Source organism: Natator depressus, chromosome 19 (genome assembly GCF_965152275.1).
Source record: "Natator depressus isolate rNatDep1 chromosome 19, rNatDep2.hap1, whole genome shotgun sequence".
NCBI lineage: Eukaryota > Metazoa > Chordata > Testudines > Cheloniidae > Natator > Natator depressus.
This window is the reverse complement of record NC_134252.1, coordinates 8,984,981-9,006,294: the sequence shown is the minus strand read 5'-3', so window position 1 is coordinate 9,006,294 and position 21,314 is coordinate 8,984,981. Positions and strand designations below refer to the sequence as shown.

The window sequence follows — 21,314 nt, the reverse complement described above, 5'->3', positions numbered from 1 at the left end:
TGAGTGGAATAATCTAAAGCCTTTTCAATTTCTTCAATCCCAAAGAAAAGCCTATTAAAGCAAAAGGTAGGGCAGGTCTACACTACGAGGCTAAGTCAACCTAAGTTACACAACTCCAGCTACGTGAATAACGTAGTTGGATTTGATGTACCTTAGGTTGAACTACTGTGGTGTCTACACCGTGCTGGGTCGACGGGAGAAACTCTCCCATTGATAGGCTGACCAGATAGCAAGTGTCAAAAATCGGGACAGGAGGTGGAGGGTAGTAGGTGCCTATGTGAGAAAAAGACCCAAAAATCGGGACATCTGGTCACCCTACCCATTGATTTACCTATGCTTCTCGTTCCGGTGGAGTATCGGAGTCGACGGGAGAGCAATCTGCAGTCGATTCAGCAGGTCTTCACTAGACACACTAAAATTGACCCCCGATGGATCAATCGCTGCAGCGATCCACAGTAAGCGGAGACAAGCCCAGAGAATAAAATAGAGGTAAGTACCTGGTAGCAGCAGCAAATGCAACAGCACGTGCAGCAGTTGCTTCTTCCAACTTCTTTCTTTTCTTTTCCTCCATCAACTGTTTTTCTACAAAGGCTCGTGCCTCTTGCTCTGCTTTCAGTTTTTTCTCCAACTGGCTGATGGTTTGCTTGTCTTTTTGTTTCATTTGTACGGCATTATGTAATCTGAGGAGTAATAGGTATATGCTTTGTTAATAGCTTCTGATACTGAAAATTCACAAGGCAACAGCACAATGCTGAGAACTGTCTCCATGGTCTCTGCAGCAGTATACACTGGGCCCTATCTTAGGAGGTGCTGTGTGTCTATTGGCAATCCTGCGCACCCTAAACTCCTATTGGCAGGAGTGCTGGAATAATTTTAATAGTGGGTGTGCTGAAAGCGGAAACCGTGTACTTGGTTGTTATTACTACTTCAATAAAAGGGGTGCTGCCACCATTCTTGTCAATGACAAAATTCCCATTGGCTTGAATAGATGCATGATTGGCCCCAATGATACCAGTACGAAAAGGTACTGTGTTTGATTTCATCACCACTGGAAAAAAGAGGAGAATTCTTATTTGACAAATAAAGATAATATCTGTATGGAAAAGCTTTCAGACTTCTACGAGGCTACTACAAAAGAGGAAGTAAAATGAGTTGTATGACCTTTAAAGCAATCTCTTAAGACATTTCTGTACATATATTTTCAATGTCACTTCAAAAGTGTAAATGGTGAAGGCAAAATAAAGCTCTTTAATTCTTTGGAAAACTCATGTAACCTATGTTGCTTGCAAAGAGCTTGAAATACCTTTAAGGTGAGGGCAAGAAATGTTTATATGATGGCCAATTTTGAACAGTATAAAACTTAACTTCTTGGTTGAGTGTGTTTGTTTTTTTAAACTTACTTTATGCTGAAAGACTATTCTAACATGAGAGGGCACAGCAGGGAAGACAGGTTACCAATTTCACTGAGGAAAAAGTTTTGATAGAGAGTTTATAGGAGTTTTAGAAATGTGTCATCTTCAACTAGAATTGAAAATGATTAGGCTACATTTGGAAAGCCACATTTCCACTTTCTAATAAAATTGCCCTATGATTAAATAAATCAGACGCCTTGAAGATAAAAGGGACAAATCCTGCTTGCCTTATTCTGATAAGGTTATGCTGACTCATATATGAACCCTGGGACCACCAGTGAGAAAGGAAGGTAAATAGGATTTGCCCCGTATCCAGGTTAGTATGCTGCCAGCCTTTAACAAAGCAGAACATGCTGCATTTGCTTGGTTCATAGTCTGTACGCAGTTCTGTAGCAAAACATACTTGTTCTGAAGCAGCTCATTTTCTTGTCGGAGCTGTCCGATTTCAGATCGAATTCCCCGCTCCGTGCTAGTCAGAGAACTGATCTGACTCCGCAGCTCCTGTTCAGTTTGCCTGCTTGCCTGAAGGTCAGCCTTTAACTTTTTAATATCTTGTTCCAACCTAAGATAAGGAAAAGCATTAAAAAAAAAAAAAAGAGAATTTCAACTGTAACTCCCCAACCTTCCCAAGGCCCAATTTTTTATATTAAGTTTACAATTAAAAAAATAAAATAAACTAAAAAAAAAAACAAACACAGTAAACATCCCTCCTGATATTCCATTGTGTGTAACCCTTGTCCCGCCATACCCTCTCCTCCCTATCCTTTGTCATCCCTTGCTATTTTATGTGCAATTTAGGTTGCAAGCAAAAATCTGTCAATTTTATTTTCCTATAAACCACCATTGCACACCTATGATACCGAACAAAAACATAAGTATCCTTATTAAGTACAGCCCACATACAACATTACAGGGGTACTGTATGACATTTTTACATTGACAGATACAGAGGACCATGCTCAGGAATTACATCTTTAAAATGCACGGTAATAAAGATCCCTATTTTTTTCAACAAACAGATAAATCTCCTTTTCCCTTCTCAAACAGTATAAACATTCATAACTTTTTCAATTTTATATTTATCCTGACAAAAAGTAGCATGTGTATTCTAGTTTCCTCACACAAAGTATTGTGACGCTGTAACACAAATCCTATGGAATTATGATTTCTCACAGCAGAACTGAAACCTACAAGTTTGAAAAGTGTAAACACTGAGCTGTACAAATAAATCTATGTTTAACGTTTTTACCAAGGTAAGAGTTTGCTTTGAAGTGACCAATGGCTCAAACTAGGGCATATTAGTACTTTTCATCTAACAGTTAATTTCTCCTTAAATCACGTAATCTGTAGAACCAAAATACAAGATGTATTTAGTAAAGGCTTTCTACAAAGAATAGGTTTCAGAGTAGCAGCCGTGTTAGTCTGTATTCACAAAAAGAAAAGGAGTACTTGTGGCACCTTAGAGACTAACCAATTTATTTGAGCATAAGCTTTCGTGAGCTACAGCTCACTTCACGAAAGCTTATACAAAGAATAGTTTCACATCCCAACTGTTCCATTAAAAAGCGTGCCTGGAATATCTACTCAAAATCTGGTAAAGGATAAAAATACTAATCTGCATTCCAGATAAAAAAGTAATTTGGCTTTATATTTTTCTGTGCATGTAATCACGGAAAATACACACACAGAGAGATATACAAGGGTTGAGAAAATCGGAAATTTAATTTTAATCCTTCCTGACCAGAGATCTTCTGCTATATGTTTTATGTTTATAAATAATATTTGATAAGGAATTGCCCAAACTGTAATTAAAGCATTTGAAACAAAATAAAAATGGTCTAATAATCACACACATTAGGTTAATATGAATGAAGCATCAGATTATGATTTAAATTTATTCAGATTTTAAATAAATTCTTTGTGCATAAGACAATAGCAGCATATTGCACAGGTAAATAAAAGATCATCTCTTACAAGTATAAGCATTACATACCAGTTAAGATGGAGCCAAATATGATTTTTAGTTACACACATGTAATTCCCATGTGCTCAGTGACAGTCCATGGCTAGTTTAAAAAAAAAAAAAACTTTAAACAAGGCCAATCAAAACAGTGTATTATAGGTGGTTTCAATAAAAGTTGTGTGCAGAATTAATGGAAGTTCAAGTATTTAGAGGTAGAAAAATCAGTAACTGGAAAACGGAAACTGAAGCAAACAGACCCCACTATACAGACTAAAGGTAATAATAGCCATTTGTTTTCATACTGACATACCTAAGCCTTTGGGCCATAAGTGTTCAAAAAATCCAGACTTAAGTGCCCCTGCAAAATTTACTGGTGAGAGGCATAAGGAAAGATTGATTCAAGGTGTTAGGAGGCTAATATGGAATCCTGAAATGCATTCATGGAATGTTATAAAAAATGTTAACAAAGGCTGAAACTGAGCCCAAGTGGTCTGCTGGTAAATTAATAGCAAATCTCATGCTACCAGAAAGTGTGAGATCTATCATACACATGTACTAAATTTCAGAGATAATCCATTCAAAGACTCAAACACCCACTTTTTTTTTTTAAAATAGAAAGAGGTACTGAGCTAAACTCCTGGCTGCATTTGGTATTGTACTAAGACAAACTTACTTGTTGACTAAACCAAGCCAATCATAGTTTAACAACCAAAACCGCCCCCCCAACCCCACCTGCAGATAAACACATGCACACACGCTCCCCTGACCTGCCTGCTTACGACCAGCCTATCACACACCCACACAGTATTCAATGGATAGGATGTTTGCATTGGAGACCACAAATTATTTCAGCATCCTGTACTGGTTTAAAAAAAAAAAACCAACAAAAAAAACCAAACAACCCCAAACATAGAAACTGAAAGATTGGCCAATTAATGGCTTATTCATTGCAGGATTGTTATTTAAAGCACATTTAAAGTCAGACAGGACAAAACACTACAAAATGGCATCGTTACATGTGCATTTTCATTATGTCTAATATAATATTAGCCAGTAGACCTGAACTGCGGCACTGGAATTTCACCCTCCTCCTCTGCTGTCCTAGGATCAGCTCTTTGGTGAGCTGTGGATTTAACTATCAGAGATGAACAATGTGACAAGCAGGAGACAACAGAGATTAACAGCCTATTGTATACCAACAGTTTTATTTTAACCTGAACAGAGGCTGATGGAGTAAGGTGTAGGAAGAGATTGTATATATAATGAATCAAATTCACAGACTTTACATTGATAAGTATCCAAAGTAATTCCATTAGAGCTCTCCAAAAGCAAGCAATAATCATGAAAACAATACTTGGTCAGGGACAGCTTTAATCTGCATACAAGTATTTTCAGAAAGATTTTTTCCATAAATGAAACTCCTCTGCCTAACTTGTTCCAACAAGATAGACTGTACTGTCTCCTCTTTTAGGAGTTTGTAATAAGTAGACAATTCTTTTTGTAAATATCCAAGAAGAGAGGAAGTGAAAATAGAGCACATAAATCCTGAATAAGAACCCCAAATAGCCATTCCAAATATGACAGGTTTCAGAGTAGCAGCCATGTTAGTCTGTATTCGCAAAAAGAAAAGGAGGACTTGTGGCACCTTAGAGACTAACAAACCCATCCGATGAAGTGAGCTGTAGCTCACGAAAGCTTATGCTCAAATAAATTTGTTAGTCTCTAAGGTGCCACTATTCCAATATGGTAACTTTAGAGACATTATGTCATTCCTGTTAGTTTCCTAAAACCCTATGCATTGAGAATGCATGTATTAAGTTTTACTGTGTTTATTATAGTTGCTTAGAAGGTGAAAACATCCAAAAATAAACGTGCTGCACTGATTACTTGATAAAACTGTATTACGAAGTCCCTTCGGTCACTCTCCCGTAATTTGTTAAACTACAAAATGCAAACAAGTTAGTTTTAACCAATGAAAAGAGTAAATTAGAAGTGAAAAGACATTTCAAGACTTCCATCCTATTTTCTCAGCTGATGTTTTGATGCCTATACTAAACTAGATATCTGAATACAGTATATTCAGAATTTTTAACAGAAGATGTGAAATGAATGATGCAGACAAATTAATGGTTGGGTAAATTTGGTAAATCCCATTTGGAAAACACCTTAACGACTGAAGAATTATTTGAGCAGAAAAAAAAAATCAGTAAAAATTCTGATCAGCTACCTTCCTCTTTTACTGCTTTGACGTTATTAGAGGAACAGAATGGTATGCAATACACCAGCCTCTAAAAGCAGCAATTAGGAACCCTGAAAGAATCTCACTCTTTACTTTGTATACATTTGTAAGCAAATTTGTTCATTATACCAGAACAACATTACGAGTTCATCTTAACCACAACTGTATAAAAATCGAGAAATTCATAGCAAATACTGAAATCCCATCTTTAACACCTCTTGGGCTAGTAATAGGGTATACCAGCTCTCCCCAAGAACTGATGATCTAGCACTTTAATTATCTATTCAAAGTACTACCATTAAGGTTCACAATGCCCTTGTAAGGTGAAGCATTAATACACACCATTTTACAGACAGCTTTGTTGTGAAAGGTTAACTGACTCCTCCAATGACACAAATGGAATCAATGTCACAACTGGGATTAGAACTTGGAGTTTTTAACTTCCTGTTTGGTGCTCGGACCATGTCTTAAATCTGGAATGCCTCCTTAACTGTGGAGTTCTTGGTTTTTGTGTGCTTTTTTGGGGGGGTGGGGTGGGGGTACTTCATCCATCAACTGTTCCAAATACCCAAGGAGTGTGTCTTTAACCTTGATTCCCAGGTAGATAGGACTGGTCTGGTTACGTGTGAATGAACAAGAGGTCACAGTACAAGTAGTTTTACAGCAACAGAAGTATTGACATTGACATTAGGCCCAATTCCTAAAGCTGCCTGTATATGGAAAGCCACCTGGCTGCAATGGAAGTTCCACATTTGGAGAGTTGCAGGGCTGGGTCCAAATAGAGCTGAAAAGAAAGCAGTAGGCTGCAAGACCAGTACAGAACATATACAAAGTGGGCCAAAAAGAAAGAAGGGAAGGAATGTAAACAGATCTGAGGACTTCCTGCTCAGGAGATGGTGAGTGTGTTAGTTTTTCAAGCCCCATGACCATTAATATCTAAAGCTATTAACTGGAACCTATTACTGAAGGAGGCTGGAGTGTCCATCCACAGATGGAACCACATTCACGGACTCTCGTGGGAATGTATTTTTTTTAAACTGAGAGTATGAACCAGAGTTCCACCTTTACATACCCGAGTCAAGCTCTCACTTAAAACTGGACACAAGGACATACCCATAAAGCTCTCATCACTACTTTGTGTTTCATGTGGAGGGTGTTTGTAGCATAAGCTTTTTGGAGCCAGGGACTTGGCAGTTAAGTTTACAAGTGGGCTCCAAAGGCTCAAACACAGTTCCTTTTATACTAAAGGAGCTTAAAGGGCTTGGGGTAATTCTTCTTGAGATCTGACAGAAGTCTGCCCTTCATTAAGTTATTCATTACCAGCCAACAAGCTGGTGAGATTAAGCTTCAGAGAAACAAAATTTTGATCCAACTCTGGGAGTCCCTATTGCCTAAGAAAGGTCTGTAAGGCCCACTGAGGTGAAACATAGTCCAATGAACTATGTTCCAGCAGAATATTAGTGTTTAAAAGCTGATGGTGCTTCTTGGATTCACTATACTTAAAACACTGAGTTTCTTACTCTGCAAAATTGTTTCCTCTCTCAGCAATCACAAAACGCAGCCTGCTCGGAAACCTTACTATTAAGCCACTGAGAATCTGAAGGAGCCAAGAACTTTTGACCATGAAACCTTTCCATATGAACACTCAAACCATTAGTGATGTGTCAATGGATGGGATTAAATCTTTCACCAGAAGGGTGCCCAAATAATTAGATTAGATGACTGACCTCCCCCACTCTCATGGACTCAAATTAAAATATTTTTATATTGTCTTGAGTGCCCACCATCTGAGATTCAAACATTTTAACAACTAAGTCCTGTAAATTCCATGTAAGCCAATTAGATTATTAAACCCATTTTACAGTTGGAAAGTTGAAGCACAAAGGGTTCAGTGACTTGCCAGACATAGCACATTGAGCCTATGGTATTGTCAGGAATAGAATCTAGGAGTCCTTAACTCTCAGTTCCTGCTCTAACTGAGAGACTTAAAATGCTTCTGAAAACTTCGTCATTATGTGTTTTTAATGTAATGGATTGCCACGTAATGGAAACCTCCAAGCACAAATTAGGAATTCCAGAAAGTTATGGAGAGTATTCATGCATGAAACAGAATTATCAATATTGAAAACATTACTATGACCAAAACGTCCAAAGGTCATGGCCACAGACTTGAAAGATGGTAGATAAAAATCAGTAGTGCAGGAAACTGGAATGGTTAGAACAAAACAGTATAAAGAGGAACGCAAGCTTCTTTAAAGTCAGTGGCTGATAAAATCCCAGGGGAATGCATCAATTACAAAAGAATTGACTGAAAAACTATTTTAAAAAATAATCTGGGCAACATTTTAAAAAACAGATTACAACTATCCCCTTTCATTATACTGTATTTTATTTTAACCTCAGCTCTAGGTTTAAGCACTATTAATGCAATTTACAGAGAAAATAAAAACTTGCTATAGCAGTCACAATAGCATCTAAAATGTACAATTAAAAATCTCATTATAATGGAAAGTTAATATCTTGTCACAATGTGAGAAAACCACCATACTAAGAAACCTGGATACCACATTTCCTGAAATATTAAACCCAACATCAGCACAAAAGAAAAACGGTTTCATTTCAAACCCTCTCCCCCCCCATTTCTTTTTTTCCCTAGCATCAACTGAGGGCCCATCCATCTTACAAAGTCTAATCAAACAAACATTTCTAGCTTAGACATTTTCTCATGTAGAGAGCCAGTATATAAAGTTCTTCCCTATGTACAGGGGGAATAAATGATTTTCAAGGGGAATACAAGATTTTTAAAATTCTCCCTCTCCCCAAAACAAAACACATTATCAAGGTAAACCAGGGCAATAGCAGAGAGGTATTTTTGCTGTTAGAAGTTAGAGACAGGCTTGTGCTCTGTCTCTATGCCCCACAGTACTTTGTACAATTGTTGCAATGATGAATGACCCAATCAGACAGCATTATTTTTTCCACTACACTAGTTTCTGCTTAGGTCCCCTGCACGTATTTTCCCTACTGCGTTTTCCCAGTAAACCAGGAAACCAACAAGGAAAAAAAATGACTTATAGAGCACAATTCCTTTTGTTGCTGTACAAGCAGCAAATCATCTTGAAACATAATTACTTTTAAAATAAGGGCTTAACTGCAGATTGGTTACCACTCTGGGTTCCTTGTCTGAGGCCTGATCCTGCAAGATACAATTTCTTGATCCCAGATACTAAAAAGTTCATCAGCCCATCACCCCAAGATTGGATGTCTTTCCATACTTATTTCAAATAAAAGAGGATGATCTGAAAAATAACTCTGTTTCAGACAAAGGCTCCTGGATATTTACACCCATTTAGTACATAAAATCCCTTGTTGCTTAGTTTATTTACTCACTTTACACATTACCAAAACCTCTAAGCACCTGGGCATCTTACACTCATTAACACGATGTAAAAATAAAGTCCCCCCCCCCAAAAATAAAAAAAATAAAAAGACTCAGTGACAAACTCTGAAATGCTCTTCTACCTAGTGTTATGAGACTTATTATGTTCCTTTTCTTGCCTAACCTGCCGTCATAAATATTCCCTGCAGTAAAGCTATCACTATAAAACAATCAGTATGATTACACTAAGTTGAAGTTTCCCCACTACAAGTAATATGCTGTCATAAGTGGTTTCCTTGAGCATTTTCTATATACCAAACAAACAGTTACAGACAGAATTGAGACAGAAACTTTAGTTCTGTTTAGAACAAAAGGTAGAGTCAGAATTGCTCTAAGTGATCAGCAATTCAAAAGGTTGTGCTGTTTTTGAATAGTCCATGGTTTGGCAGAAGGAGTGTCAAGGAAGTTATATAAAAGGATCCTAGGAATACCTTTAATTAAAAAAAAAAAACAAAAAAAAACAACACCTCAGCTCGTGAGCCAGGCTAAGGTATTATGCATAAAATGTAACCCAAAACTGAAATTTGTTACCAAACCATCTTTGGACTGTTCAATGGATTTTTTAATTAAATATTTGAATGTAATATTTATGAACAGATACAAACACATTTTTAACTGTGTTGTATGTTATCCAAAAGGTTGAAATTACTGTCAAGAATCTATCAGGTTTCTTGATGTGGAACAGTCTACTAGGATTTGTCTTCCTTTCCCAAGTGGTACATGCTAACCCCCCCCCACCCAAAAAAAAAAAAAAAAGTACAAATATTGTACCTGGGAGAAATATCAGAAAGAAAATCTTAAACTTCATTATGGCTTATCCCCTGCCTAAATCTCTGAGACTGACAAATCCGGAGTAAGTGCAAATGATCAAGTATTCAAAATGTCAGGCAAGAATGACAACACTTCAGCACTAAACTTTGTATTTAATATAAGAAGATGTGGAAAGAAGTTCCCTCATGCCTTCCCATCTACCTACTCCCTCCCACCCCTACTCTTTTCTGCCTCTGTATGAACTCACACAGCTGTCTCCCATTTCCACATTTGTCTTCTCAAAATGTGGAAGAACTCTATTTCTGATCTAACACAGACCATCCCACTAGCACTGAACCCATCTTTTCCCCAAACCTACAAAACCTAAAGTCTTTTTGTAAATCTGTTTGTTAAATTCAGGTTCCTAGTCTGCAACGGAATCCTCTTCAGGATTTGTCACAACTGAGAATCTGTATTATCAGTAAAAGTGCCACTCCAACACTAGTTGGAGTAAAGGAGGTCATGAAAAAAAAAAAAAGAGCAAGAGGCAAAGATAGCCCTCTTCCTTTACCTATGGCAGGAGTTCTCAAACTGTGGGTCGGGACCCCAAAGTGGCCCAGGACCCCATCTTAATGCGGTCACCAAGGCTGGTGTTGGCCCTGGGCCCCAGCAAGTCTGAAGCCCAAGCTCCCGGGGCTGAAGCCAAAACCTGAGTCCCACCACCCAGGGCTAAGGTTCCGTGCCCCTGCCCAGGGCAGAAGCCCTTGGGCTTCAGCTTTGGCCCCCGCCCAGGGTGGTGGGGCTTAGTCTTCAATCCCTCCTACTGGGGTTGTGTTACAAATTTTGTTGTCGGAAGGGGGCCACGGTGCAATGAAGTTTGAGAACTGCGGACCTATGGCATTGTTAGACGTTTTTGACCTATTTTATTTACATGTTAGGACAGTCCACTCCCAAATATAAAAAGACTACAGGACCCAAGTGGGTCAAATCCCATTTTGGGGGGAGAAACTGTGCATATTGCAGTAGCTTGTAAAAATGGAAAGGCAAGAAGGCAATGTTAGGTGGATAAACACAGTTTTAGGCCAATCACAGGATCCAAACCATCCCTCTGGCTACAACATTTGAACATATGGGAGTTGAAAGGAAAAGGTGACACAGCTGTAAACTTGCGTGTCAGCCAGCACCTGGCTCCACAAATGCTGCTACCTAACACTTAGACCCCCTTCTTTATGTTGACCCCAACTCTACTCCCAGCTATGAACTCTTCACTTTATTCCAGATCGAATTACCTCCTTCCATTCCCTGATTTCCAATGTATGTTCCCAGAGCTCCTGAGCCGGTTTATTTTTCTTGCCTGCCTTAGTCCTATTATACCTCAGTAGGCTTTGAGGATGTCCCCTACTGTAACTGACGGGATAAAAGCCTTCTGGGGTATGTTAAAGCTACTTCAGACGGACAGGCAGCAGTGTGGAAAAAATAAGCTCAGAAGCTCTGGGGACATTAGTGTGCTATAGAAAATGGGGAAAAAATCTAGAGCTAAAATACAGGAAAATATATTTACCTTAACACCTTCAAGTTTTGCTCTCAGGGTAACCCCAAGTCTTGTGAGAGCAGAGAGGAAGAAAGGGCATGCCCTGCTCCACAAATATTCACCTATGTACAAATGTAGCCCAATTACCTGAAGAATTCAAAGATACCCACAAGGATAACTAATGCAAGAGTAAGCTGCTTCTCTGGGTTCAATACTTCATAAGTCAGGAGACAGCACTTCAGTGGATGTCAACACTTTTGTCAAGCTGCGCTTTTAGAGGCTCTCTTTTTGCATGCAAATAGCCAGCAGCAAGTTGTGATCATTACAAAGAGGCATCTTGCTGTGGCAAACCCCAGCTTTTCTGGTCCTTTTTGCACTACAGAAGAACGAAAGCTTTAGCTAGGATCATGATTTGTACTTGTAACACAGTCCAAATCCATAAAATGGAGGGAAAACTTGCCTGTCCCCTATAATGGATAGTGAGAGGATACAGGATGCTAAACTAGCTTGCTCTGGTAGCCATCAGGAAATTATCTGAGTCTATGATGTGTAAAGAGGTACCAGATTCTGTCTCTCCATTGGCCTGATTAATAGAACGATGTAAAATGAACAGTTTGGATGAAAGTTGCTACAGAAATACAAAGATTTCAAGTGCTTTTACAAACATAAAACAGGCCTCACAACATCCACAAGAGATTGGGAATATCTCCATTTTACTGATGGAGGCAGAGAGAAGTCGGTGTCGCAGACCTGACAAATGCCACTGCCAGGATTAAACCCCCAGAATCCCTCTGCTGTAGCTAGCTGAACCACAACCATTCCCTTTCATTAGCCAAAGAAATGTTAATTGCAACACCTAATGACACATTTTTAAGAAAAGGGAACTATAACTCCTTATCCAGAAAAGTACTAAAAGTACTAAAATAGTTAACAGTGAAGACCATCTCTGTAGTTTCATACAATAAGTTTCACATACATAAATTAAAATTGAAAACCGTCTTTATAAGAATACAATACAACCCCCATTTTTGAAAGATGGCGATTAGGTTCTACATTTCAGTATCGTATTTGAGCTTTGGTTTGCTTATGTACTAAAGTGAACTATTTGAAATCAAGTGGTTTCTTTGGGAACAAGAACTGAAGCGTTAAATTAGTTAGTTATTTTTTGTCAGTTTTCAGAGAAGTTAGGGCAAACTGTCTTCACATAAACAAGGAAAGTTTCACTTCTCTTAATGTGACACTTTCAGTTCCATGTCAACATTTGACCTACTTAAACATTATTTTAACTAGATAAAATCTTCCGAATTTATTAACTGCTTTCCCTGCTTCTTTTTATTAACTTAATACACCACAGAACAAAAAAAAATGTCCTGCTTTCAGAGAGGGGTAACAATAAGCATAAAAAAATTAAGCTACTAAAAAAAATTACTTGATATTGCCCTTTTAAATATTGTAGCATACCATGCAATATCAACTTAGAGAAAATATTATAGAGCATGTGGCTTTACTCTGAAAAGTAAATCTAAAAATGGCATTTTAGGAATTCATATTTATTGTATCTGAAGAACCAGCAATAATCTTGTTTCAACAGCCACCATAAGGGGAACTTTAACGACATCTAATACGGCTCAGTTAGTTTAGGGCCATATTTGTGAACAAAAAAAGAACAACTTGGCTTGGAGATCCTAGAGTGAGTTTGAATGTTATGAAAAGCATCTTTTTATTTGAAAACAGAACAGATTTGATCAGCAATCACTGAGACAAACATGGAACCTCACACTGCGTTTTTTTATAGTTGCTTTTTAGACTAGAGTCACAATTTAACCACACAAGTTAGAAGTTCAGTAATTAATGCCACTTAAAGTGGAGAAAACAATGAATAAATGCTTTACAATATAGGAACAAGGGCAGTGACAAGTGAAAATAAACAGCTTGAGTTTAATTTAAATTAAACACTATCCCTCCACATGGAAAATTTTTTCAAAAAATTTTTTTTGTATGTATCTAAAGACACACATTAGTCAGAGACCCAATGTAAACTAGGAGTTACACTGATAGTCTAAACAGAAGCAATAACTGATGCATTGTTCCAGTTATTTACATTGGTAATAATAATATCAAGCAGCAGCAAACAGAAAATTAGTATTTTAAAATCTCAATGTAATCACAATGACAACTTGACGCAAACTAACATCTGTGGCCCAGTATATAAGAATCTCAACATATATTTAAACACATTAAAATATTTTGTATCTTAAATCTGGTCCCTCATGGACATACACAGAATAAAAATATTTTCATACACAGGCTCGCAGGCCATACTATAAAGTGGAGAATTGGTACCGCTCTTCTCTTTTCTTGGTCCCTATGATCAGTTCATTGGTAAATAGTGGAATTGTGACTAGAGCCAGGCAACATTTCTTCAGCAAATAATAAATTTGCCCCCCCCCCCCCCAAAAAAAAGGGGGCATTTTTGTGGCACTGAAATTATTTCAAATTTGGGTTGAATTTTTGCCAACCTCTCTCTCCCAGCAAACAACAATTTCAGAAGTGTCAAAGTGAAATGTTTCAGAAGAGTTCAAATCAACATTTGAAATGTTTCATTTGACCCTAGCAAATTTTTTTCAGTGTTTTTGTTTCAGAAAAAAAAAAAAAAAAATGATAAAGAAAATTATTCACTCAGCTCTAACTGTGACATTAGGGACAATGACCAGCTCTTCTTTTCCTCAGCGAGCAGAAGAGTTATCTGATCTTTGTCTGGACTATATAGGCACAACTTCTACTGATGGCATTGCCATCTGCATCCCATTAACACAGGGCTGAATTTGGTTCCCAAGTAAGTTTAAGCAAGCCAGAAGCTAGCTAATTCATGCAGTTATTCTGCAGATACTATAAAAGTGAGAATTGATCTGAATATTTCAAGTAGAGAAATGAGAAGAAGCCATATGAATCGGCAGAAGGTATGCCAATTAGTGGATATAATCATTATCAGAAGTGAAAAGGGTATTTTCGTAGAAGTAATTGTATCCACATACTGTGAACCTTCAGAGACAAACTAGAGTCAAAATTCCAATTACCTAAAGGTTCCTGCAGGGAAAGTGTGAGCCTGACTTGCCAATTAAATTACCCAACAAGGACTTGCTGAAGTTAGACCAATGAGCATGCAACACTACAGAAAAGAAAAAGGAGATGCTAACAGTGAGATGGGGTGGGGGGAGGAAGAGAGAGGCAAGGGAGAAGGCATAAAGGTGTTACAGACTTATTCTAACAGGTCCCTATCCCTGTTCCATCCCAATTACATGCTGTTTTCTTTTCTTCAGATGGATCTGCAGTGGCACACAGAGCTCACACAAAGAACTTTGATTTTCAATTTGCTAACAAGGCAGCAACAATAAGATATTTAGATGGATTTCCCACAGAAGCTACACAGAGGGTCTTCTGGTACTAATCCTTTACCACAGAGCATTCAGTGTCTGAAGAGGAGTCACTTACTACTCTTTTGCCTACTACATGATACCAAATTTGCTGCTCTCTGCTTGTTTTGGCTTAATTACAACTGACAGTTATTCTAGGCCTCAGTGCTTACACATAATATGTAAAGGGCTTGCAGCAGGTGTTATCTTTATGTTAGGTTTTGGTCTTTTTTGATTGTTTATTTTTTTAAGGGGAAGAAGGTCTTTGTTGTTCAATAGCAGGATATCACTTTTTACAGATCAACAGCAAACATGGCCCTCTTGCTGTTTTTTTCCCTAGAAGTGTTCTGATAAACAGTGCAACAGAAGTAATTGATATGTCTGCAAATATAGCAACAACATGACTCAGCTATGGTTGATATCAAATAGGCAGTGTGCGTAGCAATGGGACCCAACTGCAGCAGTTCACATTTTTTAACATTTACTTTTTCCATTATATTTTACAGCAGTGATTCCTGAACTGCGCTCCATGGATTACCAGTGGTTTGCAAGGCACTTGTGGTCTTTCCTTGTTCCAGCTGTTAAATAGCATTAAAAATTAAAAATACATTAAAATGCTCTCCTAATATTACTTTTCCATGTTGACACCTGCCAGAGAGATGTTATCTGACTGCAAATCGGAGGTAAGAAACACAAATGAACAGACTATCCATGAGACAATTACTGTATTAAAATATACTTCATGCTATGAAAGTTGGAGAACCCCTGTAGTATGGTTAGACTTAGTTATTTCCCCAGACTGTTAGTCAGGGGGTGGAAAAAAGAAACATCAGTGAAAACATACACACAGGCAAAATACAACTTCAGTTCTGTTATTAGCTTGTATCACTGTGTAGTAAAATAGAATCTTTGATCAAAGACAGCATTATGCCATTTACCATGCACATTCTTGAAAGGTACACAGAGGTACTCCAGTAGAAAATACCACCACCAGGCTGCACAATGTTCACTGCTGAAGAGCTGTTTTTCCCCTTTGGGGCAGGAATTTGAGAGGTTCACGTTCATTTTCTATGAGAAGTTTGCAACTTCCCATTTCTACCCCAACTAACAGCACTGTACGTACCCAACAGCTTTCCATCTTTATTTAACTCCGATTAGCAACCATAAAGACATGTGACTTTTCAAATCATTATAGTCCATAAGACAGTGAAATTAAATTTCTGTGTACTATATCCAGACCAACAAGGTAAAACAGACTTGCAGGTGGAGTGTGAATATATTCCTTTGATAACGTAGCAGCTCATGACTTGCATTCAGTCCTGTGAACTGAAGATTTTTTATTTTTTTTTTTTTAAAGCAAGCATTTCCAACATTAGACTTTCAGGTACCATGCCACCCTTTCTGCACTGGAGAAGTAAAAGACATATAGGGCAGAACTTGATTAAAAGCGTTCAATAAATTTGTAATGTGACTTTGTACTTCTATAGTGCCTTTAATCAAAGGATTGGTAAAACACTTTATTATGCCTCACAACAACCCTGTGAGGTAGGTGAGTATACCCATTTTACAGATGGATAAACTGAGGCACGGCACGGTAAAGTGATTTGCTTACACTCACATAGGAAATCAATAGCAGAGTTAGCAACAGAAACAAGATACCCACCTCCCAGTCCATTTGTCTAATCACTAGGCCATGCGGCCTTTCTAACAAAGCCATAAATTGATTTGTTAATGGTTTCCTAAAAAAGGGATTTCTAATCTACTGAAAAAGAAGCATGATGAAAGAAAAAGGTTGTTAGGCAATGAACATATCAAACTTACCTTACCAGTGCATCTGGTTTGCTTAGCTGGTTATTAGGAATACAGTTTTCCATTAAGTCCTTGTGTGTGCTTGGGCTCTTGCTAGTGCATTTCTGTTTTTTCTCATTTTTAGTAGATGAGGAAGGGATGCTCCCATTAGTTGCACTATGACTGCGAGGTGAGGAGTTCACAACTCCACTGGCATTTTTGTAATTTTTGGATGAGGCAGTGCATGAGTCCTCTTTTAAGAGATTTTCTGTACTTCCAACAAGATCATTATTTAATCTTTTACTATTGATATGGTTTTCCATATATTCAATTTCTTGTATTTTAGAGTCTACTGGTTGTAAAATATTGTTATTTATTCCAAGGTTGTGTTTCTTGGCATCCTTGTCCTTTTCTTTCCCCTTTTCTCTATATTCTAGCTCTGGCAATGTTGTGGATAATTTTTTATTGGCTGGAATGCCTCCATTGTGTTGCAAAAGTACTGAGGAATCCATATCAGATAATCCTTTGGCTGCTGCAATAGCAAGAAACCGAGATTATTAAATCAATCTGTTCTGTGGCTTTAATAAACTGTGTATCTATTTTTTAAATAAATAAATCATTAAGTAAATGGCAATCCTTTTTAGTGACAACCACCACCAAGGTTATATTTAGGAAAAAACATATCAAATACACGTAGATATTTAAAAAACTAATTTTAACAAACTCGTTAATTTTTGGGTACAGACATAATTCTATAAGAATAAGTTCAGTTGTAGATACTTACTCTAAAGGGTAAAGAATAAATACTACTAACTGACCAAATTACAAAAGTTGCTACTAAATTGATGAAAATTTAGAGACAATTAACTTAAAATATAATCAATTTTAAAAGACCTGTGCTATCTAAAACTACTTTTAATTCCTCTGCCTCAAGTCCCCTCCAACCCCTGCCATTTTGTGTGGTTTTACAAAATTTTTAAAGTATTTCTCTCCTTTTTTACGGAGTGCAAGACCTCAACAGGGGAAACTGTGAAACTGACTACACACAAAGTGCTGTCAAAGGCAGAAAGATCCACCCCCACAATTTTACTTGTTACTAGTAATGATGCCAGGTAAAAAAAGTCAGACAGGAGTCTGAAAGTTCATAGACTTGTTTTTTTAAAAAGAGGACAAGATTTTATCTTTATCTGGAGAAAAGGGGGATTTTACCAACATATCTTAATTAAGAATATGAAATGACTACAGATCTCCAGAGGTTTAAGATTAAGTTCATGTTCATATCCAAGTCTAACATTCCTAGTAAGTATACTGGTCTAATTGATCTCCATTTTATTACAGCAGTTAGACAGCCCAGGAAGTGTATTTCAGCATGATAGTTATTCCTGGTGGGTAGAAACTCTGTTCTGCTTCATACCCAATACCATCAACAGAGTCAGGCAATGGATACTCACGAATGTAATACACCTTTTGTACATGAAGCTTCTAGACCAATATACAAAACAAAAAGGTGAAACTTCATATAAAGGCTTTTCTAAAAAAAGATGTGTTATAAAATTGGTTTTTCCATTTTGTAAAATTAGTTTCACACGGTTTTTGGTAAAGGTTAGGGCCCTACCAAATTCATGGCCATGAAAAGCACATCAGGGACCGTGAAATCTGACCTTTTGTGTACTTTTACACTATACTATACAGATTTACGGGGGACACCAGTGTTTCTTAAAACTGGGGGTTCTGACCCAAAAGGGAATTGCAGGGAGGTTGCAAGGATATATTGGGGGTGGGGGGGGGTCACAATATTGCCACCCTTACTTCTGCACTGCCTTCAGAGCTGGGTGGCTGGAGAGTGCTCCCAGCTCTGAAGGCAGCGCCCCGCTAGCAGCAGTGCAGAAGCAAGGGTGGCAATACCCTACCATGCCACCCTTACTTCTGCGCTGCTGCTGGCGGTGGCTCTGCCTTCAGAGCTGGGATCCCGGCCAGCAGCCGTCACTCTCCAGTTGTCCAGCTCTGAAGGCAGCACCACCGTCAGCAGCAGTGCAGAAGTAAGGGTAGAGGTACCGCAACCCCCCCTACAATAACCTTCTGACCCCTCCACAACTTCTTTTTGGGTCAAGATGCTTACAATTACAACACCGTGAAATTTCAGATTTAAATAGCTGAAATCATAAAAATTTATGATTTTTAAAATCCTATGACCATGAAATTGACCAAAATGGACCATGAATTTGGTACATTTCACCTGCTGTTTTGTCATGAACATTTATATTTAAAAACATAATAAAAAAGTAACTAACTTGCCATTGTAAAGTTATTCTAAGCAAGCTAATCAGAGAGGAAAGGCCAAGTTTTAAACTTCTACTTTTATCAGAACAGAAAAGACCAGATATATGAGAAATATTATTTAACTATTTCTAAAACTGAGACCCCTTTTTTCCTCTACAAGGCAATGATGCAAGTGTTTTCAATAAACACAGAAAGACTTTGCTAGTTCTTATTAATGTCTGAGAGACCTGTTTAAAAAAAAACCAAACAACTCTCTTTGAGGAAATAGCATTAAAAAAGCAAGGATAATTGTCACAAAATGTACTTTATTTCACCTTTTTTCAATTGTAATTAATAGTTCCTCATATTGTACTAGTATTTGTATTATAGTCTCTTTGGTAAAAATAATGAAATCTGAGTAATACACTCACTACAGCATATTGTTATTAAATCTGAAGTGGGAAGAGTCTGGGATTTTTGGTGTTAATTATAGAAACGATGTGGATTAGCGAAGGTCTGCTTTAGCATGCACAATGGAATAGAAAGAAAGCCTTAGACATGAGGGGCCTGGTATAAGGCTTAAGGCCCAAACTAAAATCAGGCCCTGCTCAAACAAAGCAGAGTCAGCAAGAATCAGGCTATGAGCAAAAGTCAGGCCCTGTTACAAAACAAATGCCGGCTTGCAGGTTCACTGTCTGGTATATAAACTTGGCAAGAACATGCTGGTGTTGCAAAAACACAGACACTCATAACAGGTACTAGGCATTATGTATTCATGTAAGCAGATCCAGAAGGGTAATACCAGAACACCCTGATACAAAGTTATGGTATAAACACACTCCCCAAAGATGATACAGGGACACACTGATCCCTCCTAAAGATAAGGTCAGGAAAACAGGGTAATGGATGGAGATGTTTTGATCGAACAAGCAGGTGCAAGCTATAGGGTGGTAACTAACCACGTCAGAGGGGTAATACATAACTTGTTTGTATCAGTGTATAAAAGAGCAGTAAGCAGGACAAATGTCCTTTTCTGGCCCTGGGGTGGGGGGCGGAGGGAAGGAACAGAAAGTCCCACCACTCACTGAGCTGATCCATTGTCACAGGCATACCTGTATTAAGTGTACCTGTAGCACACACAGGGGACTAATACTGTGCATTGTTGGCAATAAACCTGGCCAAGTGCCTTCCCCACTAAACTGAGTCTGTGGTCTTCTTGGGAAGTTTGATCGAAGTCTGCTGTACCAGCTATCTGGCTGAGCCAGTGCAACATACAGAGAGCACACACACGCAGCCAACAACTGACAACACACAGCATTTCTTTTAATTACTGATGGTGGCAGCAAAATACTATGTAGTCAGTATAACCTACCTTCCTCTGCCTCTCTCTCTTGCCTTTGTAGCATCTGTTGCTCTGGGGGGAGAGCTTGCTGGAGAAGCTGCATGTAAAATTCATTCTCTTTCTGCACTTCTTTTTGTTTTCTTAATCGCATTTTGTAGCTGACATAACTTTTGAAGCCAAAGCCCAAAGTCACAACAGGATAGCCAATACTAGAAAGAAGACCATATTACCAAGTTAATAAGACGGACAGCATGCTATAAATATATCTGGTTACAAAAGACATGGTCTACAGTGGTAAAAGGTCTTTTGTCATACTGATATTCATCATTAAAGATGTAGCGACTTATTTATTTTGGTAAGCAAAGGCAGCTTTTAACTGTCAGACTGGGCAACATACATCACTTAAGGAGATAACAGAGACAACATGGTCTATAGAATTGAGCCTGGGGCTATGAGCCAGGAACTTCAGATTTCTAAACCTAGCTCTCCACTTACTTTATATATGGGCTTTGGCAAATTATTTCATGCTTCAGTGCACACATCAGTAAAATGGGGATACTACTACTTACATATCCTTGGGGTAAAGCATGTAAGACCTAAATATTGTTATTAGCTAACAGGAATTTGAGCAATACAGAATGCTAGCAGATCATGACATTAATTGTGCTAACAAGGACACTTAACCAGTGGGAAACTGTCCCTTGATAAGAGTATGTCAAATGTGTTTATTTTAATTTGAGAATGGAAAGAAGTCTCATCCACTAGTAAAAAAAGAAACCTGCTAGCAAATAAAACCATATTAAATTGATTTAGGCTAATAATCTGCCAAACAGAGGTCTTGAAGAACGCGTAGAGGCATGCCCGTATCTATAGCTCTGCTTCCAGAAAGTATAACTCTGCTGATCAAGGCTGATAAACTAGATTCATGCAAGTTTTTATATTTATAGGATTTATAATATTTGTTTTAGGCTTCCCATCAGTTTCTTTATCCCAATATAAGTACTTAACAGACCCTAAAATAGAGCTACCAGCAATGATATGGCACTGATGACTTTCTAGGATTAAACATACATTCACTAGGAACTCAGCTTTTTACATACTTCAGGTGTCCTAGATCAGAAACAAATTCAGTTGCAGCAGGTAACTGTTAACCATTATACAATATTTTTATTTTCTGT

General features: G+C 37.9%; 1 protein-coding gene across 1 annotated transcript in view; it reads right to left on the bottom strand.

Annotated features, from left to right (window-relative positions):
• Positions 1 to 21,314, bottom strand: part of MACO1 (macoilin 1) — a 52,460-nt gene that overhangs the window by 8,146 nt on the left and 23,000 nt on the right. The window contains exons 5-8 of the mRNA XM_074934357.1: positions 20,167 to 20,345; positions 16,569 to 17,067; positions 1,816 to 1,974; positions 498 to 680 (exon numbers count right to left, since the gene is read on the bottom strand). Coding sequence (XP_074790458.1) covers positions 498 to 680; positions 1,816 to 1,974; positions 16,569 to 17,067; positions 20,167 to 20,345 — 1,020 coding nt within the window. The remainder of the gene's footprint in view (positions 1 to 497; positions 681 to 1,815; positions 1,975 to 16,568; positions 17,068 to 20,166; positions 20,346 to 21,314) is intronic.